The 16,374-nt window shown below is 47.0% G+C and overlaps 1 protein-coding gene across 11 annotated transcripts in view; it reads right to left on the bottom strand.

Moving 5' to 3' along the window:
• Positions 1-2,180: 2,180 nt before the first annotated feature.
• Fbxo34 (F-box protein 34) overlaps positions 2,181-16,374 on the bottom strand; it is a 71,895-nt gene continuing 57,701 nt past the window's right edge. For 9 of the 11 annotated variants that reach the window (XM_029541549.1, XM_029541545.1, XM_021203682.2 and 6 more), the window contains one exon: positions 4,385-7,167. In XM_029541549.1, the coding sequence (XP_029397409.1) occupies positions 5,070-7,167 (2,098 nt within the window). In that variant the 3' untranslated portion in view covers positions 4,385-5,069. Of the gene's footprint in view, positions 2,780-4,384; positions 7,168-11,784; positions 11,949-16,374 lie in introns of those variants that run through there. The other 2 variants (XM_029541554.1, XM_029541553.1) reach the window with 2 other exon arrangements.

Here is a 16,374-nt window from a genome sequence, read left to right as displayed (position 1 = left end):
TAAGTAGTTACAGAAATTGTTTTTTGTTTGTTTTAGTTTTGTTTTTGTTTTTGTTTTGAGACAGGGTTTCTCTGTGTAGCCCTGGCTGTGCTGGAACTCACTCTGTAGACCAGGCTGGCCTTGAACTCAGAAATCTGCCTGCCTCTGCCCCCCCCCCCCCCCGAGTGCTGGGGTTAAAGGCGTGCACCACCACGCCTGGCTTAGAAATTGTTCTTATTAGAGGGAGCATGTATGCTATAACCAACATGTAGAGATCAGAAGACAACTTCATGGAGTTTATTTTCTATTGGCCTTCCCGTGGATTCCAGGGATCAAACTTTGGTTGCTAGACTTGCAAGGCAAGCACCTTTACCAGATAGCAGGTTGTCGGCCCTGCTGGCTTTTGGTGGGTTTCCTCCTCTGTTCCACGAGGGATGCCATCTTTGCCCCATTCCACTTCTCTTCCCAGCTGGCTCTGTTCCCCACTCCTAACAAGGCCAGCCACCTAGAGTGGGAGACTGCTCCACTAAGGCTCTGCTTCAACAGCTAGGCACAGATAAACTTGAGGCACCCAAAGGTGCCTGACCACAATGTTTGTTCTTCCCACGAGGCTTTGCAAATCAGCTATGTCCATGAACTTCCATAAAGTTAGGAGTGATATGCATGTCAGAAGGGATGGTGCACTTCCCACTCGGGCACTTCATTAGTTCTGAGATTCTAACACTAGCCTATATGAACCCAGAGGAAAGAGACTTGAAGGATAGAATCCCACTGTGTGCTCAAAATATGGTTACAGGAACTGATAAGCAGTTGATAGCATCGATTCGTTATTGGCACTGTTCAGTGTGAAGAAGGGTCTAGTGCCAAATGACTTTATGGCACCTATGAAGCAGTCTGTGGATGAAGAAAGACAAATAACGAGTCTGTCAAAGAAATAGCAGCAGTTGAAGGTGTGGCAGAGGGTTGGGAGTACTTATGTACAAACTGTCCAGATGGCCTCAAAAGGCTAACAGGTGCTTAAAGTCCACACTGCAGAGATGACTGGACAGAGCCTAAGGGAAGCCCGGGGCCTGTGCTGGGAGCCACTGGCAGCATGGTCCAGAACAAGCAGCTGTATAGCCATAGCTACTGTAAGAACTCTAGACAAGCCTGGTCTCCTGGGATCAGCTATGTCCAGGAGGCAAAGTTCTCTTCAGGTTTCTCATCCTTCATAGACAATTAGGGAATGGGCCAGAACTGTCCAAACTTGCCAACAGCCATCATATTGAGTTGGTACTAGCGAGCCAGGTCTGGTGGTACATGCTTGTAACCCCAGCTACTCAGAAGGCTGAGGCAGGAGGGTCATAAATATAAGGATGACCTTAGGCTACTTGAGACCACTCTAAAACAATGTGAAAAAGGCTGGGATTTGGCTTAACTGTAGAGGGATCGCTGATTAGACATGGGATGTAATCATGCCATGGAGTGTGCACTGTGAGTGCTGAAGGTAAGTACTCAAACTAACTACCCCGTGAGTCCAGGGAACCCCACACACAGATACAGAGGGGCATGTGGAGGAGACTGGCCAGCATAGCAGAGGGATGGGACTGGTTCCCAGCGGATGTTGCAATGGGGCCATCAGTGCATAGGGTGAGCAGACGCATCGGCAGGCACATTACGTTAGGGGTTTTGGTAAGAGGCTCTCACTATGTAGCCCAGGATGCCTCAAAGAGGCAACCCTACCGAGTGCTGGGATTACAAGTCATGTACAATGCACATGCCCTTGGTTCCTTTCCAAACCGGAAGCAAGAGTCCAACCATCTCAGGAATGGGATGGAGACCCAGTTCCCAGTGTCTATGAAGGATGGAGTTGAACTGAGAGGTGGGGTAAACACTAAGGTGGAGCAGTCCCTCCTGTAAGAGCAGAGGGTGGACGTTTTCTTTGGCTGGGGTGGGATCCTTTGGCAGAGCAGGATGGAGACACTGGCATGACATGGGAGTGGGCCGTTGGCCTGGGGGCTTCTGACAGGGTTTGTGGTTAGCACTGGGTGCTCCTCCAGGACTGGGGTTCAGTTTCCAGCACCTACAGGACAGCTAGCAACTGCCTGTAACTCTGACTTTAGGGGACATTATGCCCCTTTGGCCTCCACAGAACTGCATGCATGTGGTATACAGACATCTATACACACAAACTCTTGAAATCAACAGAGTGGATTTTTTCTACATTCAACACTAGGGGGCCACAGAGTCTCAAAAAGCAGCATTACATTCTGGTAGTCTGAGTTCAGCATAAGGATGGGGTGGGGTGGGGTGGTGGTGGGGGCTGTTGCCATTGGCAGAAGCCTCTGTAGAGCACCGGGAAGCATGTCCTGCCACAGTGAAAAGCAGGCCGTCTGTTTCTGAGGTAAGGCCAAGTGCACGGGGGCATCCTTTGCCCAGCTTCTCACCCAGCTGCAGAGCGTGTGATAACCAGGTCACGAATGCTGACTCATGAAAACCCAGAGTTGTTTATCTTGTACACCCACAGGGAGAGCCACAGGCAGCAAAGGTTGAGCACACAGTGTGTGAGGTACGTCACACCCTTGGTTGTCCTGTGTGTTATCTCTTCATCCCGTTTATGAGTCACAACAAACTTAAGAGGGCACTCAGATTGCCAGCTTGGCACAGCCAACAGCAGATGTCTTGAAGATGAACTGTTCCCAGCCTCTTGCGTTGGTGTCAGACCAAGTCTGAGTCTCCAGGCTAGCATAGCATGGTCCACTTGTCAGGGTGGCCTCCCTGGCATTGGGTCACTGCAGTCTCAGCCGGCTTTCAGCAGTTACTGCAAAGGATTTAAAAAAAAAAAAAAAACAAACCAGAGATATGACTCAGTAGTTAAGAGCCACAGACCCAGGTTTGGCATTCAACACTCATAACTGCTTGTAATTCCAGAAGTAGGGGATCTGACACCTTCTTCTGGCTTACAAGGACAAATGTACTCACTAGTATACAGACACACAATCTTTTTTTTTTTTTTTTCCTTCGAGACAGGGTTTCTCTGTATAGCCCTGGCTGTCCTGGAACTCACTCTGTAGACCAGGCTGGCCTAAAACTCAGAAATCCACCTGCCTCTGCCTCCCGAGTGCTGGGATTAAAGGCGTGCGCCACCAGGACGGGCCAGACACACAGTCTTTAAAAAATCTAAACTAGATTCCAGTTTGGAAGCCACTGGCCTCATGACCCTCTGCTTGCTTAACATGGGCCAAGCTGGCTCTACCTAGACGCCATCCTCCTCCAAGGTAGCCACTGGCCTTCCCCATCAGTCACCCACCCTCCCTGCCTGCAACTTAGGCTGATAAAAGGTTTTCTTTCTGTGGTTTTTGGATTTTGTTTTCAAAGCCCCAGCTTCCTGTCCTCAAGCCTGAAGACTCCCGGTGGCTTCTAAGTGACTGGTGGGCAGCTGTGGGAACCCTTGAATAGTACTTCCTATCCAGGGAATACAGCAGGCACTGCACAAACTCAAAATGTTAAAAGCCTGTAAGATTTTAAACTTACAATTTAAGGAAAGATGATTAAGTTAACCTCCCTTCTTCTAATAACCCTGTTTTGGGGGTGCATTTGAAATGTCTCCTCTTGTAGCCCAGGCATGCCTCAAACTCAGCAATTTTTTTGCCTTGTCCTCAGAGCTCTGGGATCACAGACATGAGTCACCACAAATGGCTTGAAAACAAACAAGACTTTAACAGGTCCCTAAGAAGGGAGCTGGAGGGTGACTGCAGTTAAGAGCACTGCTGTTGAGCCGGGTGTGGTGGCACACACCTTTAATCCCAGCACTTGGGAGGCAGAGACAGGCAGAGATCTCTGAGCTCAAGGCCAGCCTGGTCTACAGAGTGAGTTCCAGGACAGCCAGGGCTACACAGAGAAATCTTGTCTCGAAAAACCACTGCTGTTCTTCAGAGGACTAGGGCTTAATTGCCAGGAACCACATGAGGACTTATAAACCTGCTCAGACTCCCGTTCAAAGGGAGCTGATGCCCTCTTCTGGCCTCTGCTGGCACAGGCAACCATGTGATACAGACATAAATGCAGGCAAAATACCCACACACATCAAAGGTTTGTTGTTTTTAATTACAAGTTAATGCATAATGGGCAGATGACGTAGGCAGGAATCTGGCTCAGTTCGTTGCACGGCTCACAACTACTTGACCACCATTGTGGTGGCTCTGCCACCTTAGTGTGTGCATACTCAATGCATGTGCACAAAATCCATCTTTGGGCTATAATGGCTCAGCAGTGCAGAGAACTTGTTGCTCTGCACAACACACAGATTACATTCCCAGCACAGCTTCAGGGGGTCCAACACCCTCAGCTGGTCTCCTCCAACACTGCCTGAATTTACATGAACATTCATAAAGTTAGTAAAATCTTATTTTAAGACAAGACCTCATTTAAAACATTTATTTTTTATTGAAGTTTTTTTTAAAAAATTTTTAACCAGACAAAAGGATGCACAACATTTTAATCTATTATATGATATTGTCTTATTCTGTGGTGATTATGTTTAGTCAGCTGCTCATAATATACAATACTGAATTTTAATCACGTTATTTACAGCGNGGCAAAGCACTCATCTACAGGTCAAGGCGCTCNGGTTTAATGTGCACATTCACAGCCCTATGCAAACACAACCATTATATACACTGTAAACNCCACAGGGCATATCCGTCTCCAGTCACCACTCTCACAGGAACAAGCATACAGGTCTAGGGTAAGGTGCCTGGTTTTCTTTCTGAGGCATAATTCTCAAAGGTTTGCTTCCCTTCTCACTCACTCCAGATGCAGAGCCAGTGTTGGGCCACTTCAGGATCCCCTTGTGGAGACTGCCTGGTGACCTCTGAATGTCCTTGATGGAGGAAAACAGGCAAGAGTTCTTCACAGCTGGATAGGTTTAATGTGAGGCACCACCATACAAAACCATGGAACTCATTTCTTGTACAGTTGGGAAACAGTTTAAAACGCCTGAGCAATGGCAGTCAGATCTGAGCAGAGACCAGGAAGGGCCGGGCGAGCTCGCAGCCCNGGAGGCTGGCATAAGTGTTTCACAGTCCTCTTGCCTCCCTGACACATGGACTTCAGTACTCCTCTTCCGTTTCACTCCCTCTCGACTTCTTATGGATTGCCCGGTTAAAGCTATGGCAGGCCGGTAACCAGTGATTGTCATGAAGGCCTAACTTACAGCCAGGAAAGCCCTTCTGAGACTGGTGGCAGCACATCCAGTACCCAGGCCCATATGGCAAAGCCTGGCAATAGGGTTTGGGGTGCCACCGGCACAGGGACACNTCCCCTTTCACATACCTTTTCTTGCACTGCTTGCAAGGGTCTTCTCCGTATCGCGGGTCTCGGACCCACCGAGAATCTGCTGGTCTGATGTTGTAGTACTCAATGATGGACTTGAAGTAGCGGCAGGTACATTTAAGAATTGCTAAACTCAGGGTGGGGAGTAACCTGAAGATTTTCACCATGATGTGGTGGGGCAGGCATGCCATGTACTGCTGAGGCTCCAGAAGCTGCTGGATTTTAAACCTGGTCTCCAGGAAGTCCTGCGACACCTGCTTTTTGCACGTGGNTGCCTCAAGCACCTGTAAGGTGCTCCCTCCCCCAGAGGCTGCTGGGACGAGCGGCTCCACAGAGGCATCTTTCTCCTCACGAGCACTGCTGCCNTCAGCAGCATCTTGAGGCTGACTGGCCTCTGAGGCCTCTGGTGCTGGGGGTTCCCTCGGCTGGGGGTGCTCTTCCTGCTCCTGTCCAGATGACAGAAAGAAGAGCATCCCAGGAAGAGGCTCTTCAAGGGAGTCTAAAGCCGACGGCTGGGCTTTGTCTACTGTGCACACAGTGACGCTGATGCACAGCGGGTCCTGTCTCTGCTCAGGATTGTGTTTTGTGAGTGTTACAAGCTCTCTACTTATACAACTGACAGCATCTGTAGGCAATTCATCAAATTCCTCCACCATTTCTACGTCACCCCGGCTGCAGTTCTTCACAGCTGTTTGCTGCCCGGGCTCTGCCTCTGTGCTGTCCGTGTGGAAGCTCACAGCGGCTGGCAATGAGGGACAGCTCTGAGAAGTGCCATCCCAGGCCTGCTCCCCTACAAAATGATGCTCAGTTACGGAGGGTTCTTCACCCACAGATACNGGCTGCAAGGGGTGCTCCTGAGGGTCGGCTGTGTCTGCAGAGCTCTCTTCATTTTTGTCACTGGCCTGAGAACCATTAGTGAGCAACACCCTGCCTACATTTCGACGGAAGCTGTTATTGCGTGATAAGCTCCCAGGTTCCCGCTGGCCCTGGTGCTTCAGGCACTCAGACTCCAACCTGGCTACCATGTCAAGGACACGGACCGGCTCACTCTGGGATCTGCCAGTCTCAGGATTTTCTCGTTCCTTGGGTTCTTCACAAGTTTCTAGAGCAGAAAAGGGCTCAGGTACAGGTGGCATACCTCGGGACTGGCCAGAAATCTTCACAATGGCAGACGAATTTGTGCAGTTTTTTGTGCAGCTAGCTAGCAGAGCAGTGGCTCTCTGCTCGAGGAAGGCAACCATCTGTATCACTGACAGAGGCCTCGCAGCACAGACACCATCCCCACTGTCACTCATGGAATGTACAGAACAGTACTCGACGCCACACACAAACGGCTCCGACTGGTAGCACTGGCTGTTGATCTCTCTCATCATTTCTAGTTGTAACTTGGCTTTCTTGAGATCCCCTGATTTTTTCCTTCTTTTAGTGGCTCTTCCATCGATATCCCAGGAACTTTTAATTTTCATAGAGCCTATCCTATTGCTACACTGGTGGGCTGCAAAGAATGCAATTTTCTCTTTCGTGTTCCCAGGTTTGACAATAGTCCAGCCCCCAGGCAGTCCCTCCTCACTCTGGTGCACTGCTGCAGACAGCACATTCTTTTTGGCTTTAACATTCAAGCTGCTCTCTACAGGGCTCTTCCCACTCATACTGCACAGAACATTTGGAGAAAGGACCCCGGAAGGTTTTCTAGATGATGCTTTGACGAGGGAGGCCGAAGGAAGGACGGTTGGTTTCATGTAGTTGGCTCTGGCCTTCTCATCACTGCTGGCCTTTCCGTGGCTCATAGGTGTTCTCAGAGTGTCCCCGCTGATTTCAAGAGGGTGCTCTTTCTTCTGGAGTTTCCAGTACGGCTTAAGGTGCATAACAGATGCCCTGGAACAGGAGAGAACAGAGCTGACTTAGGTATCTTGCTGCTTCTAGCAAGAGAAGTCTATTTTCCTGACTTCTAACATCTTTACCAAAAGTCGTATTCTGGCTCATTTCTAATACACAAATCACGAAGAACAGAAGCAAACTAACCACTTTCTGTGGAACTAACAGCCACAAAATAAGCTGATTTTGAATGCTACATTATAGAAAGGGCTATTACTGTAAACTGACCTTTTAAAGTCCGTTTTCCTGACACTGCTTTTTAAAATCACACCTTGGCATAGAAGCAGCAGATATTAACTGCTCTATGTTGCTTCGCTGTTCATTTTGTCTAGCTTTTAGGAGAGAGGGCTTCGACTTTCTGCTCCTCCTAACTCCACAATCCTGAGATTACAGGCAGTGCTAGGAGTTGAACCCAGGACTCTGTAGATGCTAAGCAAGTACTCTACCAGCCCCCAACAGCACCATCCTCTCCTCCATAACTAGTTCTTGCTACCTAACCCATGCTGGTGTTACATTTGTGATCCTCCTGCCTCAGCTTTCCTCAGTGCATACCATGCCTGGCCCTAATAGACTCTTGTTTTGTTGGTTTAAGTGTGTCTCAGTATGGAATCCCGGCTACCTCCCGACTGTTGAGACTGAAGGTACAGCAATTTATTGGTTACATATAAAAAAATAACTATTATTTCCTCAACCATTCCCATAGTGTTGGCTGTTTTGCTGTTTCTAACTTGTCTGTCATGTGCTTTGACTTCTAAGCAACCCTCTCATCTGAACGATATCCCCGACTCACCTTTGGCTAGGACCAAGCATCAATCTTGACTAAACCTTCTATAGCATCTTAAAGAAATCACGGAGGCCCATACACCTACCTTATTCTTAAAAAGTCTGAACTAATTCAGTTCAACAAAACAAAACAACAAAACCCTGCTGTCTTTTTTTCTTCTTTCCTGGTGGGGGTGAGGACGGGAGGCATTTCACAGTGCGACAGGAAGAGGATTACTTGCCGCTGGCCTGGCCTGGTCTCTGCTCCATTAGCTAGAGAGGGTGGATACAACCCGGGCAAGGCACCTCTACTCCGCTGAGTGGAAGTGTTAGCGGAAGGGTTATGTACTAGATACAGTCAGGGGTCCATACCCTTGCTAAAAAGCGCCCCAGGACTGGAGAGTGTGTTTCCAGGGATGGCCACTCTCCTGCAAAGTAATCCTACCAATGGAATAAAGATCTGCAGTCGCACGTTTGTGAGAGTGAGGCCACCACATTTTCAGAGCTATGTATGGAGAGATCCACTCTAGCTGAGATTATTGTGCAAGACATACACCCTGGGGGCAACTAAGGATAACCCTTCCCATGGGGTCCACATTTACGAGCGCCTGTGACAGCAGCCTTTAACTGCCTTCAGGTAGAGTCGATGTTCTTTACCTTCCATTTTAACTTCTAGGGTTCTCTAGCCCAGTCTCAGCTGTTTTCTAACTATGCAAACAAACTCTGCATTTACGGTACTTAAAGTGCCTTTTAGAGATTTTTTAAAAATACACTTATTTCTATATAAGCACAGGCCCAAACTGTGCAGCACATACGGACAAGTCAGAGAACAACATGCAGGAACTGGTTCTCCCCTTTCCCATGTGAAGTCCAGGGATCAGCTCAGGCCCCAGGCTTGGCGGCGAGCACCTCTACCCAGGCCCTGTTTCTTCCTCCTGGAGTAGATCTTAAGATCACTGTGATTGGTCTCTGATACCTCAGAACCTAAGGGTGGGAGAGAGCTTCCCCTTTTCTGCACATAACAGTTTAATTGCTTTCTACCATTTTCGATAATTTAGTCTTCTCAAAAGAACTATCCAGAATTCCTCAAAAGCAAGATGCTACATAAAGCAGCGTTATACTGAGTCTGTCACTCTGAGCCTGTGCTGGGTTTTCATGGGAAATGTAAGTTGAACGAAAGCAATGGAGGTGGGGAACATAATAAACTATCACAGACTGATCTCCTCACAGAGTGAGCGCCTGAGTGAATGTATAGCTGCTGTGCACTGCACAATGTTTTCTTTGCCTCTGCACCCCCCCCCCCACAGTATTTTAGGTGCCACATGTGTGTTGTGCTGGATAGGCTTATGTCAGCTTGACACAAACTGTAGTCATCCAAGAGGAGGGAATCTCCCCTGACAAAAAAGGCCTCTGTAAGATCAGGCTTCTGTGCACACAAGCCTGTGGACCGTTTTCTTACTATCAGTGGGTGGGGCCGTCCCTGGGTGGTGGTCCTGGGTTCTATAAGAAAGCAGGCTGAGTTAGCCACAAGGAGCAGGCCAGTCAGCGATTCCCTTCCTGGCCTCTGCATCAGCTCCTGCCTCCATGTTTCTGACCTGACTTCCTTTGATGATGGAAAGCCAAATAAACACTTTGCTCCCCAACATGCATTTGGTCACAGGGTTTCCTCCCAGTAAAAGTAACCATAACTAGAACAGGTCAGTTAAAAACAAACATTAATAATAACTAATTCAAATTAAAGAAACATTTGAGAACAAATTAGTATAATCAGGGAAGGTTTTTGTTTGCACATAATCTATAAAGCCTGCTCCACTGACAGTGACTGAATGAACAGCTTTATCGAGATACACTGGAGCTATCCCAGTGGAGGGAAAGGGGAGTGAAGGCGTCCAGGGTCCACCTGACTGCTGGGAAGGGGCCTAGAAGCACGTGTTTTGTGTTGCTGCTGGCTCAAGACTGGGAGCAGGAGTGGCAACTTTTCCCCTTCCCTTGGTGGGCACTCAGCAGTTCTGAAACATAAAATAGGTCTAGTAAGACTTAAGACTACAAAAATCTTAGTTTTGGTTTAGCTTTGTGGTTAATTAAGGATATAATGCAGGGTACCAGTACATCTGTTACAAAAAACCAAAAAAAATAAAAACAGATGGCAGCACTTTGCCTACGCCATCCCACGCTAGGAACAAGCACAGTGGAAAGTCCCATCCAGGTTTCTGTGGCTGCCATCTCTTCATCACCAAGTTATCAGAATCTTGCAAGCACTCCATCCTTGAGCTACATCCCCAGTCCTCAAAATCCTATTATAAAAGGTCGCTGTAATTAGGCGGTCATGATGGCACATGCCTACCGTAATCCCAGTACCTTATGTAGACAGAGGCAGGGGGATGAGGACTGAGAGGCTGTGAGGACAGTGTCAGAGCTGGACAACCCCCCATCAGCTATAGTGATTTTGAGACCAGCTTGGGCTACATGACCCTGCTTTAAACTGTCTGAGTCTAACAATACTCACGCCCTCCTCTCTTGTACTTTCATAAACTGTAAACCTATACAGCACCTACATATCAGCTTCTCGGGCTCTCAGAAAGGTCCTTAGACATGAAGCTGTCTGGAATCATTCATCAATTTTCCTGGGATTAGGCCCAGATTCTGTTTTAAACCTTATACTAAGGTTAGCAAGAGCTCTGGGAACTGTGTGTCTGTTGCATCCCACAAAGGGAATGGGGGGGGGGTTGCTTTGGCTTTGGGCTGGGGAGGTCATCGGGAGTGAGGCAGAACTTTGTAACAGGAAGCCAAGGGAACCGTCTGTGCTGGAGCATCTTCCTAACTGGGAAAAAAAGATGGATGTCCTTGTCCTTCTCCTTGAAGCTTTTCATTGCCCAAGTCTTCGACCTTGGCTGCTCAGACTTTCTTTCTTTTCTAGCTCTCAGACAGTAGAGGTCCTCAAGGTTCATTCTCTTTACAGACCATGATTCCTTTCAGGTGATGTCTACATGACTATTCCTAGCTCTGATTAGCTCCCACACATGGTGACTCTCCATCCTGCCATTTCCTGTGGTACTCTCTTACCTTCAGAGCCTACTGTGTGGTAGACCAGCTCATCTGGATGTGTCAGTAAGAGCCTCAAAACCCAACACTACTAGTTGATGACAACCTCAGGTACCCACACTAACAAACTAGAAATGAAGTCACTTAGATAACTCCTCCCTGTCCCTACCTAGTCACTGAACTGTGCCCTCCTCTGCATCGATGGCACAGCTACTAGGTGAGCAACTGTCTTATCTCAGTTGCACTGGATGGCCACAGGAAGGGCAGAGTCAGTCTGTCAATCAAACTCCTGCTTTGTCCTGCCGTACTTCTCACTTTGGAAACTTTGTTCATAGAACTGTTAGGATGGGACCAGAAAGATGGAAGCTAATCACATTGTAAATCAATTGTTAAGCAACGAGGTCCATAAAACTGAACAGCTTCAGAACTAGTTCACATTCCCTACAACTGACTGTTCTCTTCTAACTACTTAGTATTACAACTCTGTCAGGACTGGAAACTTACACAACTGTAAGACACAGTGACTGCTACAAAGAAGCAGAAAATGAAAGAATCACTACAGACAATGACAGGTGCCCAGAGTCAGGAGGAAGGAGAGAGAAGGAGCGGGCATGTTAGAGGGAGGACAGACTGCTGGCACTGAGCTACAGGTCTAAGAGGCTTTACTTTCTAAGGTAAACCCGGAAGGAAGACATGCTAAGTCCTGAGAGGCTCAAAAGTAGATGTTTTAGGAAAATGCAGGTAAGAAGAGAATGAACTAAGAGACTAATAGTAGAGATGGTTTGTAAACAAGCAAGCTTCTAATTCCATTACAGTTAGAGGGTGGAGAAGCATCAAGGATCCTCAAATTTATGGCTTCGACAACTGTATGAAGAGAGGTTCCTCTTGGTGGATGGCAACCAGATGGCTGGTCAGATCTGCACAAGGGGAGGAGGCAGAGGTAAGTTCAGTTTCGCAGAAACATGCAGCTGGCGTGCCTGCAGAACAGGAGATAAGAGGTCAAGTAGATGAGAGCACAGGAAGGTGAAGGCGGGCGGCTGTCACTGAGGCATTTCAGTGAGAAAGACGTCTGGACAGAAGCTTCCCAAGATTCTGCATGGTAAACATGTATGTAACTTTTATAATAGAAAAAATGTATATAAATGTAATATGGTAGCGCATGCTTATAAGTGAAACTATTGGGAAGCTGAGGTAGACGGATGAAGCATTTGATGAACACACACACACACACACACTTTATCTCAAAAAGCCAAAACCAACAGGACTAGTTGCTGACAGATTCTCTAACAGCACACAGTCCCTCACTCACATGTGGAAGTTCACATGTTCAATAATCAATTAAAAGGTAGAATGTGGTTAGGAGAAGGGAAAGGCCTAACATCTTCTGAGGACGGTGTCAGCTGGTGGTGGAGTCCTTGATGCCCTCTGTGAGGAACTGCAGTGCAGAAAGCTGATGGTAACTGATCAGAGCAGTTTTCAGAAGCTCAGCTGGAAGGGACACCTATCACACTCAATATCCATCAATGTGGTGAGATTGTCAACTAAGCAACTCAAGCCTAGACAGTTTCACACAGTGATGGCCAAAATCTAGTTTTCAAAAGCTCCACGTATTCTGGTTAGACACTATAATTCCAGCTCATAGAAACCTGGGAGGGGGGCAGGAGAGATGCCAGTGGTTAGAGCTTCCCAGCACCACAGAATGGCTCGCAACCATCTGTAACCAATTCCAGGGCATCCAATGCCAACCATACCTGTGTGGGCAGCAGGTATGCATATGGTACTGGTACACATACATACTTGCAGGCAAACACTCGTACACATACATCGCCAGTTATATTACATTCCATGCCAGCCTGGGCTATGATATGAGACCCACCTCACAAACACCACAACCCCAACCCCCACCAAAAATTGTGTATAAACACAATCCTCAAAAAAGGCAAAGTACTCTGTCATGTGTATAGGGCCGGGACACAGGTGACCTCTAGCCCCTGGTCTTGGTGTGCCATCCAGCCCAGACTCTGCTACCTCAGCCTCTCACACGCCAGGCTGCAGGTACTTACTGCCATGTAATAACCATGTAGAGGGATAAACGTGAGCCGGAAGGCATTTAAAGGGACTACGTGACGGGAATAGGAAAAAAGACAGAGTTTACGGATTGAAGACCCTGTCTCAAATGTTCAAAAAACGCTCCTAGAAAATCTGTACTGCATCTTCTTCACCAGAGCACCACACAAATGATTGGCAATCCAGCCACGTACGTGTGGGCGGCTCCCGAGTCTGTTCAGTCAGAGGAGGCAAATGCTTTATAGTTAATTCTGATTGTCAGCTTGATGGGACTTAGAATCAGTCTGTGAGGAGCTTCTAAACGAGGTTAGCTGAGGTGTAAAAGCGACTCTAATGTGAGGTTTAATGTGCCTCTCTGCTATGAGGGGATGTAGCCACCACCACCACCCCCATCCGTACCATCTCCTGGAGCCTCTGGAATTGAGAATCAGAGTGAACCCTTCCTTAAATTGCTCTTGCCAGGGTTTTGGGGTTTTTGTCATGATAAAAAGACAAATAATCGCTACACTGACTTCTAGGAACCAATGGTCATGATAAAATTAAGATTATACTGGGAGTAAAGCTGCAGGTTCAGGGCCTGAAAGATGGCTCAGTTGTTAAGAGTACTTGGAGCCCTTACAAAAGATGGGAGTTGGGTTCTATAACTCAATTCCATTGGACCCACCAACACCCTCTTCTGGACTCTAAGGATACCAGGCACAAATGTGGTGCACACTCAAACAAGCCAACATTCATACACATAACTCTTTAAAATATATAGAATCTCTTAGATTATGTCCCCTTCTTTAAAAAAAAAAAGAAGGCAATTTGGTATGGTGGCTCATACCTATAAATTAAACACTTAAGAGGCTAAGGTAAGAGAATCAAGAATTTACAGGCTGGCCTGGACTACAAAGTAATAAAACAAAAGAAAACTTAAACCGCCTACCACTGGTGGCTGCTGGGCATGGAGCCCACAGCTGAAGTCCCAGCTCCTCAGGAGGCTGAGGTAAGATTACATTAGCTCTGGAGCTAAGGGCCAGCCTGGACACTCCATAAACAAAATAACAACGAAGGCTCATCCAGCACAAGCAATCACACAGGGCGCGCTGCCCCCAACATGGCGTCGGCTTCTCTTCGCACACACCACAAGAGTGATGGGCTGACATGATCAGATCAGGGAGTCTCAAAGAAAGCACAAGACACCCACTCCACTACTATTAACTGGAAAGGTGCCAGGGCCAGGAGGGTAGGAACACAGACAGAGGCCCACGAGAAAGCACACCACATCCCTGTAAGCACTGACAGAATGTGTCCAGCTCTCAGGCAACACACAAAAAAATCCTGTCTCAGAGAAAAATAGCCTCTTAAAATGAACTCCAGAAGACCAGGTAAGGACTTTGTGGGGGAGGAAGCTCAGCTCTTATTTTTCCTTCAATTTAAGAGAGTGGAGTCTTGATTTGTAGCTCAGGATAGCTTTGAACTCGGGTGTTCAACATCTCTGACCACCGATGTAACCAGGCTATAGACACCTGGCCTTATCCATTCACACATGGCTTTAAATCAACATTCACCAAAGCCTTGATGGCTGAATTTGCCCTGTGATGATTAAATGGCTTAGTAATGCATAGTGAGGAAAAATCAGTTCTCTCTTTAAAAATAAAACCAAAACCCAAGCAAACAAGAAACCAGGGAGAATGGCCTTTGGAAACATTCAGCTCTAAAGAGTCTGATGTTCACAGCTTCCATCTTAGAACTGCCTCAAGGCTGCTGCATGAAATTTATACCATAAATAAGACGAAACAAACTAATTGCCAAAAATTAAGGAATTTACGGTAACTCTATGGGACAATGGGACAGCTGAGCATAGGACTTCACTGGATTAGCACTTGATCCCACAGCCTCATCTTTAGTAATTACTCCTCCATAAGGGTCTTCTTTTTAAACGTAGTCAAATTCAGAGGTACCAGACAATGGGCAAGAGACAATGGTGGGGGCATAACTCCTAACATTAAAACTTGCCAGGTTTAATATGCCTTGAAATCGCACAAAAGCAAAATAACAAATGATTCACCTGGCACACCTTTAATCCTGGCATGGGGAAGGTGCACAGGGTAGCTCACTGAGTCCAAGGCCAGTCTGGTCTACATAGTGATGGAAAGAGACGGGCCAGAGAGGAAAGAACAGGAGAGAAGAAAAAAAGAGGAGGAGGGAAAGAAAAGGCAGGAAAACTGACTGATAGAGACTGTATAATCAATCCAAGAGGACTCAAGAGCTCCCTGCTGGAAAGAGAGCGGGCGGTCTTCTTACTCACTGAGAATCACATATGGAGAGGAAAACATGTTATCATTCATGTTAATGAAAGTGCCCTTTATAGCAAGTACAGTTGATCATCTAACCTTTTGTTTCAGTCAGCAAATCCTTGGAAATACTGATCAAAGAAAGCAGAGCACTCCTGAGGAAATGGCATGCATCTTCCAAGTCTGTCACTGTTCCAAGAGATTCACAGACCAGCCCTCTAAAGTTTGCCAGGCTCCACAGACTTACGTCATGGCCAGGGCTGTGACTCACTTGGCACAGTGCCTTGGTGTACAGGAAGCCCTGGGTTTGGTTCTTAGTATGGCATACATGGTGGTACAACTGGGAGGTGAAGGCATTCAAGATGGTAGATACACAGCAAGTTTGAGGCTAGTCTGGACTACATTGAGACCCTCTCTCAAATAAATAAACACAAAACAAAAAGCCTCTTAAAACTGAGCAAGCCTGATAACTTGAGTTTGCTCCCAGGAACCCACTGTGGAAGGAGGAGAGAGTCAGTTGTTCTCTGACCTTGTGTGTGCTCTATACAGCACATGAGTTTTCTCTACACACAACACACCAAACACACACTCAAGATTAAACAGTTTTAAATGCTTGTAACTGAGACTGTCTTGGATATTACAGGGCATGTAGCAACATGTTCACATTTAGCTACTTCTCTAAAGCACTAGATGTAGCACAATCATCAATTCAGTAATGAATTTTAAATACTAGCCAAGACTATGGGGTAAAAGGAGAATTAGTCTTCAAAAAAAAAAAAAATCTAGAGTTGAAGAGATGGCTGTGTTGGCAACGCACGCTTGCCTTACAGGCATAAATGCTGAGCTTGGGGCTGGAGAGGTGGCTCAGTGGTTAAGAGCACTGACTGCTCTTCCAAAGGTCCTGAGTTCAAATCCCAGCAACCACATGGTGGCTCACAAACATCCGTAATGAGATCTGACGCCCTCTTCTGGTGTGTCTTCAGACAGCTACAGTGAAGAAGAAGAAGAAGAAGAAAGAAGAAGAAAGAAGAAGAAGAAGAAGAAGAAGAAGAAGAAG

This window comes from Mus pahari, chromosome 8, assembly GCF_900095145.1.
Source record: "Mus pahari chromosome 8, PAHARI_EIJ_v1.1, whole genome shotgun sequence".
In the NCBI taxonomy this organism is placed as follows: domain Eukaryota; kingdom Metazoa; phylum Chordata; class Mammalia; order Rodentia; family Muridae; genus Mus; species Mus pahari.
The sequence above is the reverse complement of the archived record's forward strand: the minus strand, read 5'-3'. Positions and strand labels throughout refer to the sequence as shown.